At 44.4% G+C, this 24,509-nt stretch overlaps 1 protein-coding gene and 1 pseudogene across 1 annotated transcript in view; both read right to left on the bottom strand.

The window, feature by feature from the left end:
• Nucleotides 1-3,052: 3,052 nt before the first annotated feature.
• Nucleotides 3,053-3,963, bottom strand: LOC102991232 (ADP-ribosylation factor 1-like; annotated as a pseudogene).
• Nucleotides 3,964-9,457: 5,494 nt separating this feature from the next.
• The window catches only part of RBM28 (RNA binding motif protein 28), a 29,938-nt gene continuing 14,886 nt past the window's right edge, over nt 9,458-24,509 (bottom strand). The window contains exons 12-19 of the mRNA XM_055084706.1: nt 23,160-23,295; nt 22,114-22,178; nt 20,177-20,335; nt 18,129-18,278; nt 17,747-17,821; nt 14,644-14,903; nt 13,968-14,067; nt 9,458-11,875 (exon numbers count right to left, since the gene is read on the bottom strand). Of these exons, the coding sequence (XP_054940681.1) occupies nt 11,741-11,875; nt 13,968-14,067; nt 14,644-14,903; nt 17,747-17,821; nt 18,129-18,278; nt 20,177-20,335; nt 22,114-22,178; nt 23,160-23,295 (1,080 nt within the window). The 3' untranslated portion in view covers nt 9,458-11,740. The remainder of the gene's footprint in view (nt 11,876-13,967; nt 14,068-14,643; nt 14,904-17,746; nt 17,822-18,128; nt 18,279-20,176; nt 20,336-22,113; nt 22,179-23,159; nt 23,296-24,509) is intronic.

The raw sequence follows: 24,509 nt of genomic DNA, 5'->3' as shown, positions 1-24,509 counted from the left end.
TTTGCTGTCTCCTCACAGCACTCAACCCCAAGGACCTCCTCAGATGGCATTAGCCAGCTCCTTACAGAGGTAAAACGTCAAGATGAGACAGACTTGTTCTCCCTGCAGTTTGCGGGGGAGGACAGTCTCCGAGGAGGGCAGGTTGCCCTGGGAGCAGAGCCTCGCCCACGTGTCGGATCTCCCTGCAGAGGCCGAGGTGGGGTCACTGCTCTCTTGAGGACAGGATGGGCTCCCTAAACCCAGGCAGGAGAGAGGTGGAAATTAGCCAGTCATCTGAAGGTGGGCAAAACCCTTCTAGGACAACCATCCTTTCTCCTGTTTCCTGTGAATTCATTCAGGTCATTGAGGGCAAAAGGCATCCCAGAGACCCTTCTCCCCGCATGTCCCAGATGCTGTGAGCCTCACCATCAATTTCCACACTCCCCTCCAACAGCTCTTTCATCTAGTGCTAATAACTCTACAAAGTTGCTTTATCGCCTCTACTTTACAGATGAGAAAAGAGAAGACTGGAGGGTCTGAGTGATTTGTCCAAGGTCACCCCCTTGTCTCTTTGCCTTTATCCCGGGGAACTGGGCTGTGCAGGTGGACAGAGGGTGAGTTTCCTCATGCTTCCTGTCCTCCAGAACTTGGAATCTCTTGGGAGGAGCCCTGGCCTTTTGCTTTTCCCCTTTTGTCACTCGCCCACCTGGAGCAGCTCAGATCCTTCACTGCTTCCCTGGGAAAGAAGAACATGGGTCCCTTGTTAAGACCCTAAATTGCCTACATCTCACCAAGGAGCTCAAAACCCAGAGGCCCAGCAGCAGGTCCCTGGGAGCTATGTGGACCCTCCCCAGAACCCTCACCCCAGCCCCAGAACATTCATGCTTCCTGGAAAGACTGGGGTCCTGCTGGGGGCCACCTCTGGAGATCACCCTCAATGCATTCTCTTAAGCACCTGCTTGCTACCAAGCATGGCTGGGGGCTGGGCAGACGGAAGGAAAGACACCCCGTCCCACTCACCCTCCTGCAGCTCACACCCTAGCCGGGAGGGCACACCCAGTAATAGACTTTCAAGGGCACCACTGAAGGATAGGTGCTCTGGGTGCTCAGTTAATTAGCCAAGTGGGGACATGTGTTTCAAGCTGTGTGGAAATGTATGGCGTGCTTGGGGCAGGTGGTGAGCTTCCTGTCCCAGAAGGTCTGCAGGCAGAGGGAAAGGGACCTCTAGCCTTCTTACAGAGAGAGACTTCAGTCCCTTCTGTCCTCTTCATCTGGCCTCTGGCCGTGGGGATAAGGATGGGATATGCATTTTACTCAGTGGGATAATCCTTAGCGCATGCCTGCCACACAGAGTTAAGTGCTCAGCAATTGTCAGCTGCTGTTAGGAACTATTCTATTTGAATTTAGGGCACCCATCCTCTTGCAGAGAGAAAGGGAGGCAAAGGGTCCTTCCCCTTCGCCAGCTGCACCCGTGCACAGCTGGCTGTGGACAGGAGAGCCCGGCTGGCAGCTGTCCCCACAGAGAGGAGCAAGGATATGTGATTTCCTGAGCAGTGACTTCAATCCTGATGTTCCTTCAGTCGTCCTTGTCAAATTGCCATGGCTCTCCCCAGAGGTTTTCATGACTATGGAAAATAAATAGCCATTATCTGACCTCCAGGGGAATGGAGATGTCTACAGAATTCCAGGAAAGACAGTTATAAAACCGAGTAGAGCCAATCCACACTTTCGATATTTGCAAACCCCAATGCAAAACTAAGGTATGGAGTCCTGGCTACTGCCAAAGAAATCACAAAATAAATGTAGTCACCACTCAAAGTCTTTCTTCACCTATTTTGATGTTCATGAGTACATCTGGCTTCTGGTAGCCAAGGAAACAGAGAGAGAGAGAGAGGGAGGAAAACAACTACAAAAATATGTGAAGACTGGTGTCTTTTGCCCTGGGGTAGGGGAGAAAGGAGCTGGTCAAGCAAAGGACTTAATTTTTAAGTTAACACTTTCTCATAAAAACTTGGCATTATTGATTACAAGAAGTTTTTTTTTAATAGTTGAGATTTTATTCTAATAGCTGTAATTACAGCGCTTGTTTGTCAAAATGAAAACTGAAAACAAGTATACAAACCAGTTGATTACTAACTGTGTATCGAAAGCAGTAAGAGGTTCCACGACACCAAATAAACCAGTTCTGAGGTTTTCCCCAAGTTAAAGTTTAACAGCTCCAGCTTCTTCAGTGTTTATCAAAATACAAAAGAAAACAGTAGAGCTTATCACTTTTCGATGGCAAATGTGACCCTTGTAGTCTGAGGGAGTGAAAGCACACATAGACAGGGGCTCCGAGGGGCTGGGGCTCAAGGATGACCACCCGCGTTCCTGCTGGTGAGACCCCAGAGAGCCCGGAGCAGGCAAGCAAGGGGACTGCAGGGCTCCCGCTCAAACCAGAGTATCCCAACCAAAGTGCCCATGCTGACCCCAGAAAAGGCTGGGGTTCCTCCAAGGGGTCTGAGAGCAGTGGCTGCAGCCTCCAGCCCATCTCCTGGGCAGCCATGTAAGCACAGAAACAAACACAGTCGCTATGGGGTATGGGATGACTCAAGACAGAGCATATCACAGGGACCCTCTGTGACCATGCAGAATGGATCATGGCTGGTTCTATCCCGTTTCACGTTCCCAACAGGAAACAGACCACTGGTGGACCGGACTCAGGCCATTACTGCAGAACCTACACTAGGCACATTTCTCCCTTCTGTGTGTTCAAGTGCTCTCCTTATCTTGTTATTTGTAACTATTTTTAAAAATGCACTGAGTTTGGGTTAAAAAACAACCACCAAAATGGATCTCAACACAGATCTAAAGCCCAGGGGAGGAGCATCGGGCTTGTCTGACACAGTGACTCCTGGATGACCCGTGTGCCTAAAATCCCTTCTCAGTACTAAACAGTGGGTTGATTTTCTTTTTACAATAAAAAAAGCTGAGTAATATTGCATAGGAGTACCAGAAACTGCCTCATTGGAAACAAAAACTCATCGGCAGGCGGACTCTCAACCACTGCGCCACCAGGGAAGCCCTCGATTTTCTTTTGACAATAAAAAAAGCTGAGTAATATTGCATAGGAGTACCAGAAACTGCCTCATTGGAAACAAAAACTATTTACATTAGATAACAACCCAGTTGCAGGCTGCGTCTGTACATTTACAGCATGGTGAAGCACACTGTGACTGGCCATGGAGACAGCTTCTGGCACTCACACCCCAGGGGCACGTTTGCCACGTGAGAGTAAAGAGATGGTAGAAGGAGGGAGTGAGAGGGGAGGAGAGAAGAGTACCACTCACTTCTGGTTCCGGAGCTGATTGGACAGCCAGTCCAGTCCCTCATAGAACCCATCCCTGCTGGTGGCACAGGTGGCCTGAATGTACCAGTTCCTGGGGCGCAGAGAGTGCAGACCCAGCTTGCCCGTGATCTAGGCTACATTCATGGCATTGGGGAGGTCCTGTCTGTTAGCAAACATGAGCAGAATGGCGTCCCTGAGCTCGTCTTCTGCCAGCATCCTCATAAGCCCCTCTCGGGCCTCATTCACACACTCTCTGTCATTGCTGTCAACCACGAAGATGAGAGCTTGTGTGTTCTGGAAGTAGTGGCGCCACAGAGGCCGGATCTTGTCCTGGCCGCCCACACAGTGAAGCTGATGTTCTTGTATTCCACAGTCCCCACGTTCACGCCTATAGTGGGAATGGTGGTCACGATTTCACCCAGCTTCAGTTTGTACAGGATGGTGGTCTTTCCCGCAGCATCTAGGCCCACCATGAGAATGCTCATTTCTTTTTTGCTAAAAAGGCCCTTGAAGAGGTTTGCAAAGATATGCCCCACGCTGTAGACCCGTGGGAGCAACACTGGCCAGAGAAACACTGGGCGGCCGCAGCACAGCTGCTGCTCAGAGGCAGGTGCTGGTTTCGCTCTACGAGACGTTTTAAAATGTTTCACTGCCATCCAAAGACCACGTGAGGATGAAAATGTCCTTCCTTTTCTTACGTAATGTGAAAAAGAGAAACCTTTCTTTACCCCAAAAACACTTGGTGTACCTGGCAAAAAGCGGTTTCAAATAAAAGTTCCATAAAAGACCCCAGAGATAGAGCCCTGGGCCAGGTCGGAGCCCTGCCCTGGTCCTAGCTCAGCGGCCAAGGAATCCTAGGAGTGTCATCCCGTTTCCATCAGCTGTGACACTAGGGTGGGAACAATTGCCCCTCCATGTTCTAAGCCAGGATTGTTGTGAAGATCACCTGAGATGATAGGAAAGCCCTGCCCAGCCAGTCTTCATGAGAAAGGAGCAATGTCCAAACCCAGCGGCCCCCAAGGGGGCACCATGATCACGATGCTGCAAAACTGGATTGAAAACCTGTCACAGCCAGACCGCCTTCCCTCAGGTAAGCTTCATCCACTTCTCAAATGACCAGGCTGTCGCCACCCTGCCTGGGAAGGATCAGGAAGGGAAATGAGAAGGGGAGAGATGTTTTTCTTCATTCTGTCTCTCCCATCCTGAGAAAAGCTTCAAGCCAGGAGGGGATGGAGGAGCCCACCATCCCTCCCCCTACTCACCCCCATGGGTCTTGGCTCCCAGTTTCCCATGGGGTGGACGGCCCCAGGAATCCCAGGCTGAAGTTGATTGGCAGCCCCTCAGCCCTGCCTTTGCCCACACTCCGCTATTTTGATCCAGAGGCCATGGCTGTGGCTCTGCCTCTCTCGACAGCCACGGGTTCTTCTAGGCCACAACATCGCGGAGCTGGTGACAGGCAGGGCAAAGGAAGCCCACACTCCTTCAGGGAACTGTCTTTTGTGCAAAGGGGGAAACAGAGGCCCTGAGGGGGGCAGGCCAGGTGGCAGCGGAGATCAGATGAGGACAGAGCACTGGCCCAGGTGTCAAAAGACCTGGGCTTGTATCCCAGCCTCATTCCGTGCCATCTTCCTTGTCTGGGCCTCAATTTGCCACGTCCCTGAAAGAGATCGTGGTATCTGACCTGCGTAACACATAAGGTGGGTCTGGGGTCTGATCTGACGAGGGAGGTTGCTTTCGGACTTCCGGCAGACCCCGCTGGCTTGGAAGGAGCCAGAGCACTCTGCCTCTAAGTTGCTGTTCCTTTCATTTGTGGAGTTACCGACCTCTGAAGACACAGGCCTACTTTGCTCCCTAGGGCCCTGCGGCGGAGCTGGTGGCAGCGCCATGAGGGCTGGACAAATTCACATACTCTGGCAACTGATGGCCACCACACTACTGGAGGAAGGATATTTGTTGGGGTGCTTTTAAAAGAATATTATCTATAATTCTGACACCAATTACAATTTTGCATCCAGCCCCAATGTGTGTGTTTTTCCCCACACTAAGCAATTCTCCAACTGAGTGTCCTACATTCCAACTCAATGCTGACACTGTCTACTTGGAGATAGTGTCAGATTCCACAGGTTAAGGGCTGGGTCGCCCATGACTGACCCCCACCCCCCAAATTCAGAAGCCAACCACAAGTTCAGGTTGTTACCTGTGCTCCTGACCAGAGGTTCCAGTGACCCCCTCCTAATTTGCTAGAGCAGCTCACAGAACCCAGAGGAACATTTTACTTACTAGACTACCAGTTAACTATAAAAGGATGTAACTCAGGAACAGCCAGATGGAAGAGATGCACAGGGCAAAGTATGGAGAAAGGGCAGGGAGCTTCCATGTTCTCTCCAAGTGAGCTACTCTCCCCAGATCTCCTTCCACGTGCTCACCAACCCGGAAGCTCTCGGAACCTTGTTCTTTCGGGGTTTTGCGGAGGTTTCCTCAAATAGGTGTGATTGATTAAACCATTGGCCACTGATGACTGAACTCAATCTCTAGCCCCTTTCCTGCATGGGAGATGAGGTGGGGGGCTGGGAGGGCCATAAATTCCAACCCTCTAATCACTGGGTTGGCTCCAACGGCATCCTTAGGGGCTTTCCAAAAGTCACCTTATTTAACATAACAAAGGAGACCTCTATTACTCTCTGCACAGGAAATTCCAAGGGCTTTAGGAGCTCTGTTCCAGGAACAGGGACAAAGACCATATATATATTTCTTATTGTAAATCAAAATATTACATTATCTTATAAGAAGGGTGCATCTAAATCCCATCCTTTCATTGCAAGTAGTATAGGAACAATGTTCTGGACCTCCTCCTCCATCTGAAGTGCCAACTGCCATGATAGGGTCTTCCCCAAGGTGTGCTAGACTACAAAGCATCTTCCTGCAGTAGCTTCCAAAGGGAAAACCTCATCAAAAGCCCAGTATTCGAGTATCTTTTGGTTGAAAAGTGCACGCAGACAATGGAGTGTCAGAGCCAGGAGAGAGGAGAGGGAAAAATGGAGAGAAGTTGAGAGTGAGAAGGCAACACTTGAGAATCAGCCGCTTACTAGGGTTTTTGCACACACAGCCTTTAACGTCCAGCCCTGTGCATAAGGGCTGGGAGTCCCTCGGGTAGAGGGGGACAGGAATGCGATGGGTTCTGGCCACAGGCAGATTAAGCAATATATGATGGGAGTTGCTGGTAGACTGAGGCCCAGACAGTAGTGCAGGGAAGATGATGAAAAGAAAAGGAGTAACAGGAACTGACATTAACTGAGCACCTACTATGAGGAACGAGGCTGAACTAGAAAGAAAAAAGAAAATACATTAAATGATAGGCTGGGGAGAGTTCACTGCAGCAGGTGACTGTCTGCTACACCCCTCATCTTCATCATCCTCAACAGCCAATCACTAAGGACACCATCGGCCACGCCCTGGGGCTGGGATTGCCATCACGGGGCTCCATCTACTTGGGGAAGTAAGATCTAAAGAAATGACAAGTAAGCCACAGTCGCATATGCTGTCAAGTGAGTAGACGTCAACCAGAAAGTGTCAGGGACCAAGGGAGGGACCACAATGCCCTGGGTTGGATGAGGTTCCCAGGGAGAAATGCTGGATAGAACGTGAGTGGAGGACAAATTGGTGTGCACAAGGCACAGCAAAAAGAACACAGGTGGTGTGCTCAAGGGATTGTTACCAGCAGTTTATTATTCTATCACTTTGTATTATGGGGCCCTTTCACATACATCACCTCAGAAAATGACTCTGTTGTCCTTCACAAACGCAGCTCCCTGGACCAGACGGCCTTGCGTTCCAGTGAGTTCAGTGGAATTAAACGAACTCCTACTATGTGTAAATCATTGTTAAGTATTGCAGGGTACACAGAAAAGTGTAAAATATAGTCCCTGCCCTCAAGGACAGAAAGGATTTTCCTTCCATCAAATGGCCGGGGAAGGAGATTCCGGGATGACCCTGCAGCAGTGAAGTATTCGTCTGACAAAAGGCAGCAGGCTCTGGGCAGCGTGGACGAGCCTAAGGAAAACTGGATTTGCCATCTATCAAGATGCCCCATTTGGGGGTTGTCCAAAAGGTATTCTGGTGACTCTGCAGTTTCCTTCTCAGAACTGGTTACCAGGCTCAATCAGTCTGTGTCCTTCACATTCTTCCCACTATATTACTTCATAAGCACAGAAGCCTGTCTGCAGCCAAACACCAGTTCAGAATCAAAAGCTAAAGTAACTGCAGATGTACCTATAACTCATCCACGTCTAGACCACTGAATAACACCCCAATCAATGAGCAGTCTCAGACTCTGCAATTAATCCTGGAAAGGACAAGACATCCGGACAAGAAAGAAAGAACCAAAATAAGACAATGCATGCATGTAACTTCTAAATCAGTCAACCTTGGGCAAAGGGAGGTCTGGAAATTTTCACTCTGCCTGAGAGAAACAAAGCAACCTCATCCTGGCCCTTTAAGCACCAGTTAGGACTGAGCGAGAAAGCACAGTTGAGCCACATCTGAGACAAACTGAAATACAAACTTATCTTGGGCATCCTCAGTCTGATGATGTGGCTACCACCATGATGGAGCAGTCCATGGAGAAGTTTCAGGAACTTTCCAAGTTGGGTGGGCAGAGTTGCCACTTATATGACAAAATTGGCAGATGCCTGTCAGTCACTTCTCAAAGAGTGAGTGGGAGGGATATTAAGCAAAGAACTAGCTACGTGGATCAGCCAGAGGGCCTATGACTGATGATTCTGGGTGGCCAGCACTCACAGAGGCATATTTGACCTCCTGCTTCCTCAGATGACTGAAGATTAAATACATGGTGAGAAGGGGATCTCTGGAACCTTGAGGTCCTGCGCTCTGAATTTTTAGCTGGAAAACCTCTTTTCAAGGCAAAAACATAGCAAAGGACATTTGGAAGTATTTCGAAGAACGAATTCACACGCACTAACTTTGTAACAGAGGAAGCTGCAGATCTCACTTCAAGACAGCTGAAGCAGAATCCTCGCTGCAGACCAAGTCTAGAGCAAGGGACTATACACCCTGGATCAAAGCAGAGTCTTCAAAACTACCAAGTCTCCCATCTACCCCCCTCCACACACCCCCACCAAAAAAGCAAAGAAACAGCCAGCACACAATCTTAAGACTCTTTATTTACAATAAGTATCTCTGAGTCAGGCTGCTGTATAACCAAGGAGGAAAATCTACTGAAACTTGACAGTTTTGATCAATGGCCTTCAGTCTTGGATGTTAATGAAATGTTTGTTATTGTTGTTGTTTTTTAACCAAGCGGTCTGTAACTCCACTTTCATGTTTAATTCAGAAAACTCCATTTCATGAAACATCAGGCTCTGAAGTGAAGAATGAGCGTGATTCTCCTTGCATTAATACTCCCGAGGCAAGTGTTAAGAAGCTGCCCAGATAACCCATGGTGAGGTGTCCCAGAGGAGGACACCATACAAGCAATCTCGTTGAGAAAGTGGATGATTCATCTTATTACTTTTTTAAAGAACTGTGCAGTGTGTGTACTTTTAAACTGTATTGTAAATCACACGCTAATTTGTTCCACATAGGAACGCCTACACTGAGAATCATTTACACTTTTTCAGGTCAACACTCTTTAAACATTATTTTAGCTTGTTTTATGTTATTAACTAGTTAATTATTATTATTGCAAATGACCTTATATTCTCTTCCTTAAAGGTATGAAGTGAGCGGATACTGGCCAAATAATTTATACACATAGGTATTTGGCTATGTTTGTATCAATTAATATAAAAACCATAAAATATACCCATTTTAAAACCGTATCTTGGGGCTTCCCTGGTGGCGCGGTGGTTGCGCGTCCGCCTGCCGATGCAGGGGAACCGGGTTCGCGCCCCGGTCCGGGAGGATCCCGCATGTCTTAAAGGTATGAAGTGAGCGGATACTGGCCAAATAATTTATACACATAGGTATTTTGCTATGTTTGTATCAATTAATATAAAAAACATAAAATACACCCCTTTTAAAATCATATCTTATAAAATTTTAGAAATAAATGTAACATAAAAAATAATTTACTCCTGTGCCTACCTTCTTTATAGGTAAGAAGACAGACCAAATTTATATTTTCTTTGTCCTTTTTCTTTCAAAGTATATATTTATTTATTACATTGCCTGCAGAATTACATTTTCTCTTGTCTCTTTTCACTGACAAAACTGATAGGGGTTCTGGCACACTATCCAGCTCAGAAATATTCTTGAGTAATAAAGTGAAGACAATATTGAATACGAATTCACCAAAACTGCCTCTGTGATTTAGTTCAATGCAAATCCTTTATGTACGCAGATTATATAATCCGATTTGCTATTTTTCCTTTGCATCTTTAAGCTTTCTAAATAGTTTCAAAAGTAAACTATCAGGCTTCCCTGGTGGCGCAGTGGTTGCGCGTCCGCCTGCCGATGCAGGGGAACCGGGTTCGTGCCCCGGTCCGGGAGGATCCCACATGCCGCAGAGCGGCTGGGCCCGTGAGCCATGGCTGCCGAGCCTGCGCGTCCGGAGCCTGTGCTCCGCAACGGAAGAGGCCACAACAGAGGGAGGCCCGCATACCACAAAAAAAAAAAAAAAAAAAAAAAAGTAAACTATCAGACATAAGATAATTTTTTTGCAAAATTATATTCACAAATAATCATATGCTAAAAGTTATATATTAAAGAGTGACTTTTTAAATGAAAATGATACTAGTATGTGGATTTTTAAATATGCGTTAAAAAAAGGAGTTTTAATGGGCAAAAATTAGCAGCTTAAATAGTAATGGGATGAACAATAATTTTGAGGTTTAAGTTTTGTTTTCCTTGGGATTCTTATTATATAGTTGTACCTTAAATACAGATTTAAGAAATTTAGAAAACATATGACATCATTATACGATAAAGCATATGGAGAAATGCAAAATTGTCATTGTAAACGTTCAGCAATATATTTTTTTTAATTTAGTGATTCAAACATCATTTAATAAAATAAAATAAAGGCAAAAAAAAAAGAAAAGAACTGTGCAGTAACTTTTCGAGCAGTTGAATGATGTTTTAAACATACTGGGCTGCTATAACTGTCAGAAGAAAAATCTGGATCTAAGAAAATCTGGCAAAGCTATCCGAAATGAACCCCAATTTTTATCTATCCCAAATGTTAAGATTATTTTTAAATGTTAATTTATAGATATTTGTACACTATGGGAAAAACTGTCTGGTGAGCAGACAGCTGGCCAAGGGAAAACAGATCAGAGGCCAGGCAGGCTGCGGATCTTCTATTTACACCTAATAAAGTGTCTGACTCCCTCACAGAGTACAGGCCATCCTAGGGTTGATGGGTTGCCAAACTGCTGCCAGAACATTTCGAACTCCCCAAGTCGCACTGTCTCAAGGTAACTCTGGAGATACAGCCTCTGTCCTTTAGTTCTCTCCAAAGGGTTTCAGTATTTTCATGGTCTCTCTTTTACCCATCTTTAAACCAGTTAAGGGCATTTCTGAGCATTCATTGGTTTCCCAAGATACTGCAATGAAACAGCCATATCCCTAGGTCAGCAATGGTTCTGAAGAAAGCATCACTTATTATGGCACCAGACTGGACTGGGGAATTAAGAGCTTTGTGCTGTATTTCCAACTCTTTCTCTGGCCACGCTCACTGCTCTCTCCGCCACCCACCACCTCTCTCGAGTCTCAGGAGGAGGTGCTGGAAGAGAGGAAATGCAGGTTAGCACCACCCAGGCTAGCGTCTGTGGCCACTGCCAACTGATTTCTAGTTAACTACCAACAATTACCCACTCATTTGGCAAACAATTATCAGATGTTGCTCCTGGCCAGGCCCCGTGTCCTCAATTACTTTCCAAGTTTCTCCCACCCTCAAAGATTAGGTTGGAAATCATGTTTCTCTGCTCTTTCTTAATCGATTCCTGCAGTATGTAGGACTACATGCCCGAATTAGAGTTAGGAATATCAAAAACGTTTATAAATAATAAAGGATTCCCATATATTAGAAAAGAGAGTCTGTTATTCAAAAAGCCACAAAGTATCTCATTTAGAGAAGACACTTAACAAAATATACATCTTAAAAATTCAGCAGTCAAGAATGCTTTTTATAATTGTTTCCATTTGAGCAACAAAGAATTAAAATGGATAAGAATTATAAACACAACTTCACACAAAATATGCAAGAAGCATCACCATGTTTTTCTGAGACTCCTCTTTGTGGTTATCTAACCACACACCAGGGAGGGACCAAAGTTCAGATGTGCCCCAGCCGCAGTGCCCCAAAGTGGCAGTGCACTCAAGGAGTTTCCTTCCCTCAGTAAATGACATGGAGGAGGCGGGGAGGCTTTACCAAGAAGCACACAATCCAGCTTCTTACCCAGTCTGCTACCATCATCAACTGTCAAACCATTTGCTCCTCTTTGCAAGAGGAGCTCCTTTAGAAGGTCCCAATAACTTCTGCTTATATTGTTCAACCAGCTGGTTGAAGCGAATTTCTGTCTTGTTTCCCTTAGCTTTCTTCCTAGATATCTACAAATGAAAGGTGAGGAAACATAAGATAATCAGTTTCAAGCATTAAGTATTACCTTACCCTTAGGCCAGCCAAGGGAGAAAGTAGGTTCAGAGATCTTGTCCACCACAGGAGGGACTTCCAGACAGTGACCCCGCAAGAATCATCCATTGGTAAGAGATCAGACCAGGAGTGCCTAAGAGAAGGGCCCCACTAAAATACCGTGTTTCAAAGGCCTCTCCCCCTTCAATTCCCAAATGTTCACACGAATCTCCTCCAAGATGAGTCAGCCTCAAGTCTGGACGGTCTTGCTTGTTACCCTTTCCCTCACCAAGAATTACAGGGTTTCAAAGAGAGCTCTATAAGATAGTCTGATGGGTCAGAGGCTTCCCAGAGACACAGATTTCTTGAGTAGGATGAGAAGCTAATGCTCTTGTACCCTTTAAAGGAAGGAACTAGGCAAGGAAAAAAAGAAAAATTTGACTTCAAATGATCAAGAATGCAGGACCACCACTTTCTATTAAGAACTAGGGCTCCTTGGAAGCTAATGCCAGGGTTGACGAAGAAATAGATAAGTTGGGACATCTAGTTGTACTAGAAAGTAAGGACACCATCAAAGACAGCGTCATGTCAGAAGGACTGAGGCAGGAGTCAACCTGAAGGGGCTTATCCTGGCCTCAGATGGGACAAGAATAATGACTGCATCTGACTGAAACATATCAAGTACATAAAACCTCAGGAATTCACAATTCTAAAAAAAATCTTACTGGTCATCAGAGGAGGTTGGTAGGGCAACAACTCATTATTCTGGAAACCGATAAAAGGAAAAAAACAAAATCAAGCATTTACCCTGCCTTTCCTACACAAATGATATTTCATGGGAACCAAACAGTTGACGAGGGAAGATTCTTTTTTTCTAGAATTTTTCTTAAAAAACACAAAAGCGTTGATAAAATTAGAAAATTACCATTCTGCAACTCGTATTGAAATACGGATCTAGATAGCAATCATCAGTGGGTGCTAAGACCCTTAGGTGGGAGGCTGATGGGGGACTTTACAAATGGAGGGATAAGGTAGACAATTCCTAAACTTACTGATGAATCACAGCATCACTAAAAATGGGGCAACCAGACACTATGCACCTTATGGTGCAATGCAACAGAAAGCACACAGCACCACCTATGAAATACTCTTGCCAAGAAAACTGAACTTGAATCTAATCTAGCCTCTAGATCTAACAACTAGTTTGTAGGCAACATGGGGTGTTAGAGGAACAAGTTAAATGACAGCACAAGGAAGAAAGCAACTAAATTCAAAATGCAATACATTCTAAGGCTAAGGACCTGGCTTATCCAACAAATTAACTGCATGGAAAAAAGCGGGGGTGGATGTAAGGAAGACTGGATATTACAGCGGGAAAAAAAAAGATTTAAAAGATCTAAAAATGAAGTATAAGGAATTCCCTGGCGGTCCAGTGGTTAGGACTCTATGCTTTCATTGCCGTGGCCCAGGTTCAATACCTGGTCGGGGAACTAAGATCCCACAAGCTGCAGGGCATGGCCAAAAAAAAAATTCCGAGTATAACATGTGGACTTTGTTTGGAACCTGATTCATACTAACCAACTTAAAAAACGTATTTTTGAGGCAGCTGGGAACGTTTTAATATGGGTTACATATTAGCTATTAAGAGCTTCTTATTAATTTCATTAGATGTGATGATGGCATAATAGGTGTTTGTGTATATGTGTGTTTAAGGCCTGATCAGCTCGAGATGAACTCTGAGATATTTTTCTGAGCAACATACCTCATTTCCACATGAGGCACATTTACAAGTAAAGTAGAATTCGCTTTAATATATTCACAGGGTGGGGTGGGGTGGAGGGTAGGTAAAACAAGATAATTGTTGAAGCAGAGTAACCAATACATGGGGTTCGTTTTATTACTCTCCCCACTTTTAGGACCGTGTACCTCCACATCCTCTAAAAAGCTGCAATCCTGTACATAAGTGCAATCTAGAAGCCCTTTCCTTTTGCACAACTAATCCCGGCAAAAGCGGCTGCCGACCCCGGCAGAGCTGTGCCATGCCAAAGCCTCAGGGCCTACAGAACTTACCTGCTTGGAAGATAATTTCTGCTTCTCTTGCTTCCGGTGGTTTATCTGGGGGTTTGGCTTCTTGGGAGGGAGAGGCTTCATTTTGCCTTTGTCCCGTAACCTGAAACAATATGGTCAAGTGTCACCCTGAGTTCCTCCTCTAATTGGGACCCCTGAGATTTTTCTCAACCCAAAAGATAAAATGCCTTTTCTTACACTGGCTCTTTCTAAGCCCATGAGAAATATGCTAAAAAGGGATACTGCAACAGAATGTCCTATGGCTCAACATCTGTATACTTGTCTTTTTGTTTTAGCTTAAAACCTCAAGGGAATCTCAAAAACCGTCGTATACTTAACAAAAATTTTGTCAAGATCGACTTCTGTTGACAGCACTAATCTGTTGTCCCAAACAGAAACCTCAAGTAGATGAGCCTCAGCTGACAGAGACCACCATCAGGACAGGAGGAAGCTCTTCAGAAGAGAAAAATCGCATGAAAGCCCGCACTGGAAGGCTCCTCTGAGGCCCCTCTACCAGTCCTGTTCCGGCCTCCATTTGGTCCAAGAGTGACTCTGCTGGTGTAGAGACACTTCAGGCGGGACTGGCGCACGCTAAGCACCCCTTTCATCCAAACAAAGCCACAAAGAGGAAAAAGGGCGAAGCAAAACAAACGCTCTGAGCCGCCATCCTGCATCTCACCTAATTTTGGGGCCTCGGTGTGAGGGGAGCACCAGGACCTGTCTTCTCTTCTTCCCATTAGACAGCTCCACGTGCTCCACTTCGGCCTTGGTCTGGAACCCTGTCCACGGGACAGGTCCTGCCTTCTCCTTCTGCACCATGGGGGCCCTGCTTTGTTGATGCATGTGGTTCTGAGCTGTTTTCTGTTGCTGTTTTTTTCCAAGCTCTGGTCGTTCTTGCTGGGGCTGCTCACCAGTTGCCGTCCTGGACTTCACTTTTTGCTGTATAAGACAAGAGAATGCCATTTAGTTACTGGGTGAGGTTTATTTGCTGGAAATACTCAGAAGAGGAATGAGCTGGTGAGAGAAGGGGAATTCTTCCCCCAAATATTTAGAGACTATAGGAAAGTGAATGCAAGTAGTTCACAGGCCCTGAAATAGTAACAGATGGTTACTGGGTGGGGGACACAAAACAACCATTTCCCTTTCCACATGCAGAAATAGGGGAAAGTACAGATACGTCCAAAACGCAAAAGCCAGTAGAAAATAGGCCAGTAGCATGGGACAACTACCAAAGGTGTAACAAATGTATAATGGGAATGAGAAGAAAGAAGAGAAATATTTGAAGTAATAAGAGCTAAGGATTTCCAAACTTAAGGACAGACACTAAACCACAGCTCCAGGAAGCTCAGCCAAAAACCAAACAGGATATTTTAAAAAAAGAAAAAGAAAAAAGCATACCTAGGCATATCATATCAAACAGCAGAAAATCAAAGAGAAAAATCTTGAAAGAAGCCAGAGGTAGGGAAAATACATTACCTACAGAGGAACAAAGTTAAGATTACATTGGATTTCCCTTCAGAAACCATATAAGCAAGAAGAGAATAGAATGAAATATTTAAAGTTTGGGGGAAAAAAAATCACCAACTTAGAATTCTTTACCCGTGTAATTATCCTTCAAAAGTGAAGGAAAAACAAAAACTTTCTCAGACAAACAAAAATTAAAGAAATCTGGGAATTCCCTGGCAGTCCATGGTTAGAACTCAGTGCTCTCACTGCCAGGGGCCCGGGTTCGAGTCCTCATTGGGGAACTAGGACCCCACAATACACACAGTGAGGCCAAAAAAAAAAAAACTTTAAAGAAATTTATCACTGGTAGACCTGCCTTGCAAGAAATACTAAATGAATTAAGGGAGGGGAAATGACAGGTCAGAAACTCGAATCCATATAGAGAAAGGAAAAACATTAGAGAAAAGATAAATGAAGATAAGGAAAAGATGACATGAGAAGGAAGACATAAAGTATGTTACAGGTTTATTTTGCACTGAAGTGGGGGAAGAAAAAGAAGATTCATGTGAAATTAATATAGTAACGATAATGTTATTTTGTCCTTTTCACCTCAGAAATCTAGATAGGCACACTGACACAAAGGTCTATTACATGCCTCTTATGTGCCAGTCTCTAAGTGGTAAGGGTACAGATGGACAGAATGAAGTGTCTACCTTTTAGCACTCACAGCCCAGTGGAGAAAACAGACATCCACAAAGTAAAAAACAAAACATCTTTAAGGAACTTCATGAAATACAAGTAATAAAGTCTTATCTCTTTTGAGAGAGGTGGGGAAATGCTACTTGTGGAATATGAGTATGGAAACTGAGTAGAAGTATCCTTGAGTCAGGGGAGAGGAACACTTTTACACAGAAAGATCAGTATGTACATAAGTGTAGGCAACAAATAAGGCCACCTGAATTTTTTAAGCCAGTAGCTACAGAATCACCTCTGACTTAGGCAGTAAATAATTCTGTAACTACAATAATAAAGCTGCCTTGAATAATAACCAGAACTCAGGTTTTTCCAACCCAGGGCCATCGTATTAACCACTGATACTGCTCCTCTGAAAGTCATGCTCAGGGCTTCCCTGGTGGCGCAGTGGTTAAGAATCTGCCTGCCAATGCAGGGGACACGGGTTCAAGCCCTGGTCCGGGAAGATCCCACATGCCGCGGACCAACTAAGCCCGTGCGCCACAACTACTGAGCCTGCACTCTAGAGCCCGCGAGCCACAACCACTGAGACCACGTGCCACAACTACTGAAGCCCACGCACCTAGAGCCTGTGCTCCGCAACATAAGAAGCCACTGCAATGAGAAGCCCGCGCACCGCAACGAAGAGTAGCCCCTGCTCGGCACAACTAGAGAAAGCCCGTGTGCAGCAACGAAGACCCAACGCAGCAAAATTAAATAAATAAGTAAATTTATAAAAGTCATGCTCATGATATACACCATAAAGACACCAAAGCACTGCAAATGTTTGGTATATACGCAAGTTAAGGTATAATATCAGTGAGATCTGTAAGAGTTATGGTGTCAAAAATAACCTGGCCTTCTATGTCCTGCGGCAAGATGGGTAAGAGAATGAGTACTGACTGTGTGCTGACTGTGTAGTAACTGAGATAACTTACACGCGTTACCTCATTTAATCCTCATCAACCATGTAACATAGATGATGTTAATCCTATTTTTACAAACTAGAAACTGAAGCTGAGAGAGGTAATAACTTGCCAAGGAACTCAGAAAGGGGCAGAGCCTGAGTTTGAACGTGAATATTCTTGTTCCCAAAGTCCCTGTTCTTTCCTCTATACTACACTAGATTAAAAACAGTTCTAAAACTATCAGGCATCACACTTCTGGAGCCATCTAAGAAGAAAACAGAATTACGGAAGAGATAGCTGAAATCTACAGGTAATGTAAAACTTAACCTCGGCTATTAATTTTGACACGTACCATCACCAAACACTGCAGTACAAGCACTACTGATTGGTAATAACATCAGTCTGATTCTCCTCTCTCCTTCCTCCCCGTTCTGTGGAGCTATCACAAGCCAGGCCAGCAGAGGAGAGATGGCCTGCAGAGTTCTAGGGAACTAAGAGTAAAGGGTAACAAAGAACCTAACGAGGAAGAGACCTACTTTAAGGGAGCAGAACCAGAAACTGAACAAAACAGGAGTTTAAATATGGCCCGAAAAAAAAATTGTTTTAACTGAACTGTACACTTAAAAATAGTAAAGTTTATGTGTATACTACTACAATTTAAAAAACAAAGACAGAAAAAACATTTCAGTTCTGTACCAGGCTGCGCTGGATCCTCATTTCCTTTATTTTAAGTTTCCTTCGATCTTCCAAAGAGAACTCCACTATTGGTCTCTGTGGCAGAAGGGGACAGAAAGTCATTCATTAGATTTCTTAATCTCTGCATGCAAAGAGCTATCGTCCCACCGCTACCCTCTTTCTTGCAAGTCAGGGGATGCTGCTCCCTTCACTCTACTTAAATGCAAGGGGCCAGTTCTGCAAGCAGTCTGTCCAGTTAAGTGTTCCTTCTAATCATCTTATCACCTGAATCACTGATCACTCCTCCAACGCCTTGCCACTCTTACCCACCATACAAACGTCAGAGGGTTTTCCGCAAATGGCCCTCAGAGGAACACGTTCCCCCCAAAAGGACGAGGCTCACCTTCTGAGGCCCGAAGATTTCTGGATTGTTGTTGATGTGGCGTAGGGCTGCCAGGGCATGCTCGTGCTCCTGGAACTCTGCAAAGGCATAGCCCAAGGACTGGCCGTTAATTTTCCCATGAGCTCCTTTAAGGCCTCGCATTACCCGACACTACAAGTAGAACAAGAAAAAGAATCAGTAATTACAGGATAAAGATCCTTAACAGCTTCAACAAGAAATCAGGTTACTGGAACAGTTTTCATATATATATCACCATCACAAGAGTTTTACTGGAGTAGCACTTATGAATGTCTGTTTTATTAGAATACACCTACGGAGAGCACAAAACGAGTTAAACAGATGTTTTCTTGCTTTCTAAGAGCTTACAGACATCAACACAGACCTTCAAATAAGCATGTAAATAAAATAAACTTCCCAAGGAAAAATTATAATAGCTAACTGTTGACACGACAATACACACAAGCTGAGAGGTACATGGTACTTGAGGTTGTGTAAGTTAGCACTGAGGCTAAAAAGCCGTCTGTGGATCTCCTCACTGAAGAAACCACTCAGAAAGGAAATTACCGAAGAAGGGAAGGATAAGGGCCTGATGGCTTTAGATAAGAAAGACAATTCAGGTATGGGGAAGATCCTGCCCAACATATAGCCTCAGAAATACAGGAAGGAACTTCAGCTGTCATTGCTCAGAGCTCAGATCCTCTCTGGCATGATTTTTCCCTAAATCCTTAAGCTGTAATAGGCATCCTGGGGCACCAAGAAACAGTAGGATATTTTGGGAAAACTGATTGTTTACGTGCTTTTACTCCTGGAAGCTGTAGTTGTCATGTAACAGAGAAGTCTAGGTATTGGGTACACATGGATGCTGCATTTGGTGTGTGTCCAGTATCTACTCTGTGCCTAGAACTGTGCCATGTACTGTAGGATAATCAATAAAAGCATAAACTGAGGCTGCTATCCTCAAAAGGCTTACTATCTTACTGAGACACAATATTTACACATATGAAAGAATTAAAGAGAAAATTCAATATAATGCAAATATTGTAAAACACACATACATTTCTCTAAATGATGGCAGGTGTTAAATGTACAGACTCTTACTAAGTATTGTGGATGTTAATGAGAAATTACACAACTCACCCCTATGCCAGTAACAGTTGAACAGTTACCAAGTTTTACCAAGTTTTACCAAGTGCGGTGGTGGCTACGTGCTGACATGTTCATATTCTCTCCTGGAATTCCCTGAATACCAATACCTTACATTTTGAAGAGGATTTCCAGGAGTAGGAAAATAGTTTATGGTGATGAATCAGAAAAAAGCAGATTCATAATATTGGCTAGGTTACTTATTCAATAAACACTAATCAAGAGATGACGATGTGCCAGGTATTATGTCAAGAACTGGGCACAATGAGATAACGCCTGCTCTCTAAGAGCTCAGCCTGGTGGGGAGGAATGACCGGCAGACCGTCACAGGACATGCAGAAGTCAGTACTATGACAGAGGTACGCAGGGGTGTTGTGGGAGCAGAGGAGAGGTTTCTGTACGCACATAGAGCCTAACCAAGTCTTGGTGTGAATCCAGAGTTTGTCTAACACAACTGTCGAAGACCCGGGTGGCTCCCTATGCTCTCCACAGGGCACTGAGGACTCTTACTACAGGGTAAGAGCCTAAATGGTAGTGAAATGCCCTTCTAAAGAGCAAAGCACACAGGTTATTTTCTCTGCAAGAAAATTAACCTTACAGCACCTGGTATAATGCTGAGGACACAGCAGGTATTCAATAAATGCTTGCTAAATTAATTCATGAGGGCAGAGACTTCCTCACATTCTGCTGCAATTTGGTCCGATGTGAAAGGTAGTTCTTAGAAGAGGTTAAAAAAAAAAATTTCAACCCCCAAAAACCATAAAAATCACCAAACTCAGCCTCGTCTGCTGACAGTGTGTCCAAAAGAAAATGTGTCAATCTGCCAGCGCAACAGCCTGAACGAAATACTCGATCTGACCCCAGGATGAGTACCTAAGTTCTGAGTGGGCAGGGCCAACTCTCACCTCCTTGACGCGCGCCCCCTTCTCCCCTCTAGCGGCATTCAGCAGCAGCCTTCTGAGCTGTTTGTCATCCACGGCCTTTGGGAGATTGTGCAGGCACAGCCTGGTCCGGGAGACAAAGATATTCTGGTCCTTGAGTTTCTGATGCTTCAGCAGCTCAAACTGAAAGAACGATAAATTGTGAACAACACAATCCACCGTTTAAAAATACAGGCTCATAATTCTCCAACAGGAAAGAATCATGACGCCTATCCAATAACCACACATCTAGAAAAAAGGAGGGAAACCACCCACCCTGCAGCCTTATGATACTCAACACAGGGAAAGAAAGGGTCAAGGAAGCAAGATGATGGTGGAGAGGTGATAAGATCATGGGCTCTGGGGTCAGACTGAATTAGAAATCCATCTCTAACTGGAGAAGCTACATAAAATTGTTTAAGCCTCAATAATTTCACCTACAGAGTAGAACTGTAGATCAAAATATAAGACCAATCTTTCAGTACTGATGTGAGGCTGCAATGAGGTAATACACATAAAAAAACAAGCTCAAATCCGGCCCAGAGCAAATAAAAAATAATACTGTAGTTAACATCTATGCCAAGCCCTTACCTACCCATCAACTCAAACTAATTACTTAGTCCTTCCAAAAGGAAATGGAATTTATTTAAGAATTCTTGACAGACTATTGTCTCGTCTCAACTCTGCCACCTTGAGGCAAAGAAACGTCAATGGCCACAGAAACAAACTGCGTCTAGAGCCTCAACTATGCTACACAAAGAAAGCACTGGTCCCATGGCAACCTGTCTCTAAAGTGAAAGGATAACATTCTTCTCCTGATTTGTTTGTTAAAGTTAGCTCAGTAGAAAAAAGTTTTAAATTAAACTTTTTCTTTTATCAAGTCTCATTCCTGCTGCTTCTTGTTTGGTAAAGGTACTAACAAATCACAAAATAAACAAATACCCTGGAAATGAATATTAAAAGGGCTACTTGAAGAGGTTATCACGCTTAAATTGAACAGTCTAATTTTTCTCCTAGGAAAAACGGTGCCTGCTGTGAATTACAATGTGTATAATCTAGTGAGCTTTTTGCTAGAAAAACTCACTCTAGGGGAGAATTAAATGTGTCACTATCACATTGTGATCAGAAAAGGGCATACAATGCCCCCCAAATAACCATGATTTCCAGATGTTCACTACCAAAAAAAGTTGAGAACACTAGTCTAGAAACTGTACAGAGAAAAGACATGCTGCCTCTTGCTGTCACTATATTCTCATCTCTGTCCGTCATCTTCTGCACTTTCAGGTTCCATAGTTCATTCTGTTAATGATCATGCATCTTTACCATTCTAGGCTGGCTTAGCTTTTTGAAAGTAAGCTGTATGGACAAAAGTAAAAATTACCGGAACAAATATTGCTGAGCAGCAAAGGAACTCAATAGCATCAGTTATCAGTGGAAATCCCATAACACAGAGTTTTCCTACTGGAGACACCACCCTCCCCCCGTCAAAACAGACATCTTAACTCTCCCTTCCAAGACCCACATCTACACCTCCTTCCCTACTAACTCTAGCCACCCTGACCTTCCTTTCTTATGTTATTCTGCATTTATACTGACACCTAATTATATACAGCCCGAGCCTCTAGGTATCTACTCCATGATCCAGAAGCATACTATGTGGCAAACGTTTACTGCTGAGCATTAGGAAAATAAAGAATAAGACCCAGTTCTTATAATGGCATATGATACTGACATGATATTATGTATAATGCTGGGTTAGTTGCTGTTTCACCTGTGTGCTTGTTTTCTAACAACAGTGTAAGCACCACCTGTGACCGATACTTGCTTGGCTCCTTGATGAGCATCTCTAGCATTCCATTATTATTATTTATGGATTTTATTAAGTCATGCAGAACATGAAGACTGGTGCCTAATCTACTCACTCGTTCTCTTTTGGCCATATCAGCAGCACTCACACCCTCTGCAGCCTTCGTCCCAGCACGAATCACTGCAGAAAGAGGGAAAAAGGCCAAGACATCAGCAAGGGAATTTTCCCTGAGCAATAAGAGGAATGTGATTTGAATGATGCAAGCTCTCTGTACAGGGCCCAGAGGACTATGCTGGCCAGGACACAGTGGCATCTGGGTAGGTCCAGAAATAGGCTACAGGGCTAAGCTCTTGTCTATGAGCTGCTCTCAAGGACTAAAACTCTGAACATTTTGTGATTTTGTTCCTCTTCTTCCTTTCCCTCAAAGAGTTTCATGTACATGCCCAAAGTCAGATGGAAAGGCCTAGAGGAAGTTCTGGAAGTAAGTACATTTTAGGCATCTAGAATGCAAAAATGCTCTACCTATAACCTGTCCTTGGAATTTCAATGTGCATGTATTTGGGAGCCATTACTAAGCAGTGAGATAAGCCAACCTAGAAAACAGCTACATCGTAACACAGGGCCTAGTCTCAAAGGCTAATGGTCTCCCATTTGCTAGTCCAGGCTGTGCAGCTGTGCAGCAGGTGGCAATACTGTGTGACCTAGAGGAAAGGATTCTCTTTGGTCTTAATTAAAGCTAATTCCTGATTATCTTTCTGACATTAGGGAAAGGTACTCAGTGCATATTTAAAATCTATGAGTAATCCAAAAGAGTAATTTTCGTCATAATTTTCAACTTCTTCAGAAAACCTATCAGGAATGATGACAAAAGGCAAAGGTAATTTGAGTTTTTCCTCCCTCTTTGCCCTGCTAATCCTCTGATGAAAAGGTCTAAAGGCAAGCAGGCAGAAAGGAGAACGGGACTCGTTAATCCATGAACTGGGTGAAGCCTTCCTAACAGAAAGCCACATCTACTAAAGTGGATTAACAATATATCACTGTTAAAGAGGACATAGAGTTTTTAATTTGAAACATGCACCAAACATACTATTGCCAGGTCACTGTCACAGCAAGGGGCCAGCTACTCAGAAGCCTGGTTCCCATCTCCCTGCCACCACTCACAGCCTTCTCGGGCCAGATAGAGGTTCCGGGTCCCAGTCGGCTTCTTCACCTTCTTTGTCCGGAGCTTTGCAGCCTCATCACGGGTCACTGCCAAGTCAACCTTAAGCTGCCGGCCATCCAGTTTAAGCCCACCACTCTGTAACAGATTGCAACCTCTCTTAAAATTCATGATGAGTAGAAACTAAGCACCTGACAAGGAACACCAAAGAAAGGGAAAACAGCAAACACCAATTATACTGTGGAACCCAACCCCCAGGATGTTTTAGCCCAGCTGGTTGCAAATAGATCACTGAGCCTAACAGTATTTATTTATTTATTTTGCGTTACGCAGGCGTCTCACTGTTGCGGCCTCTCCCGTTGCGGAGCACAGGCTCCGGACGCGCAGGCTCAGCGGCCACGGCTCACGGGCCCAGCCGCTCCGCAGCATGTGGGATCTTCCCGGACCGGGGCACGAAACCGTGTGCCCTACATCGGCAGGCAGATTCTCAACCACTGCGCCACCAGGGAAGCCCCAGCCTAACAGTATTTAGCACAGCTGTGCAAAGGCCACATGTTCGTTTGTTTTAAGGGAGCTGATTAGTCCCAAAGTAGGCCCAAATTGAGGAAAATGATCTGTAAACTGGCAAATTTTTAGCATTCTAAAGAAAGCTAATGAAATGGTAGTATTAACTTTACTCAGGAGAATTTAAGAGACAATGGCAATACAGAGTAACTTATCTCAAAACAATTTATACTTGGTTATAGAAATCACAGAAAATTCTCCGTCACCCACACTTTCTCTCTCAAACATTTACTCCACTTCACAGATGGCCTTAATCCCTTCTTGTCCCAGTGTTTCACGTATGTCATCAGTCTAGGATAGAGACTGACACACAGAGAGTGAACCATAAATAGATTATTATACCTGTTTCCTCATCTGTAAAGTAAGAATAATGATTGTACTTACCTTATATACACCTACAGGGCTGATGTGAGGATTAAATAAAGTAATGCATGTAAAGCTCAGTGCCTAACACACACTACGTGCTCAACAAGTGTTAGCTTTATTATTATTATATCGTTGGCAATAATAATAATAAGACTTTGTGTAAACATCAGATGTTGCCCCTGGGAGCCACTACTGCCTAAGTTACAGAGTAAAGGAAATGTCTTCCTTACCTCGGTCTCTGAAGAGGCAGCTTCGAGGCATTTCTGAGCCGCTTCTTGAGTCATGAACTGGGCAAATGCACAACCTGCAAAGAGAGACAAAACTAAGTAGATCCCAAACACCCATGGCCCACCAGGAATCCAAAGACAACAAACACTACAAATGGTGGCAGCCTGACACAAAGTGGAGGGGTAGTAGCATCC

This window comes from Physeter macrocephalus, chromosome 5 (assembly GCF_002837175.3).
Source record: "Physeter macrocephalus isolate SW-GA chromosome 5, ASM283717v5, whole genome shotgun sequence".
NCBI lineage: Eukaryota > Metazoa > Chordata > Mammalia > Artiodactyla > Physeteridae > Physeter > Physeter macrocephalus.
Note: the sequence above shows the minus strand (reverse complement) of the source record. Positions and strands in the feature narration are given on the sequence as shown.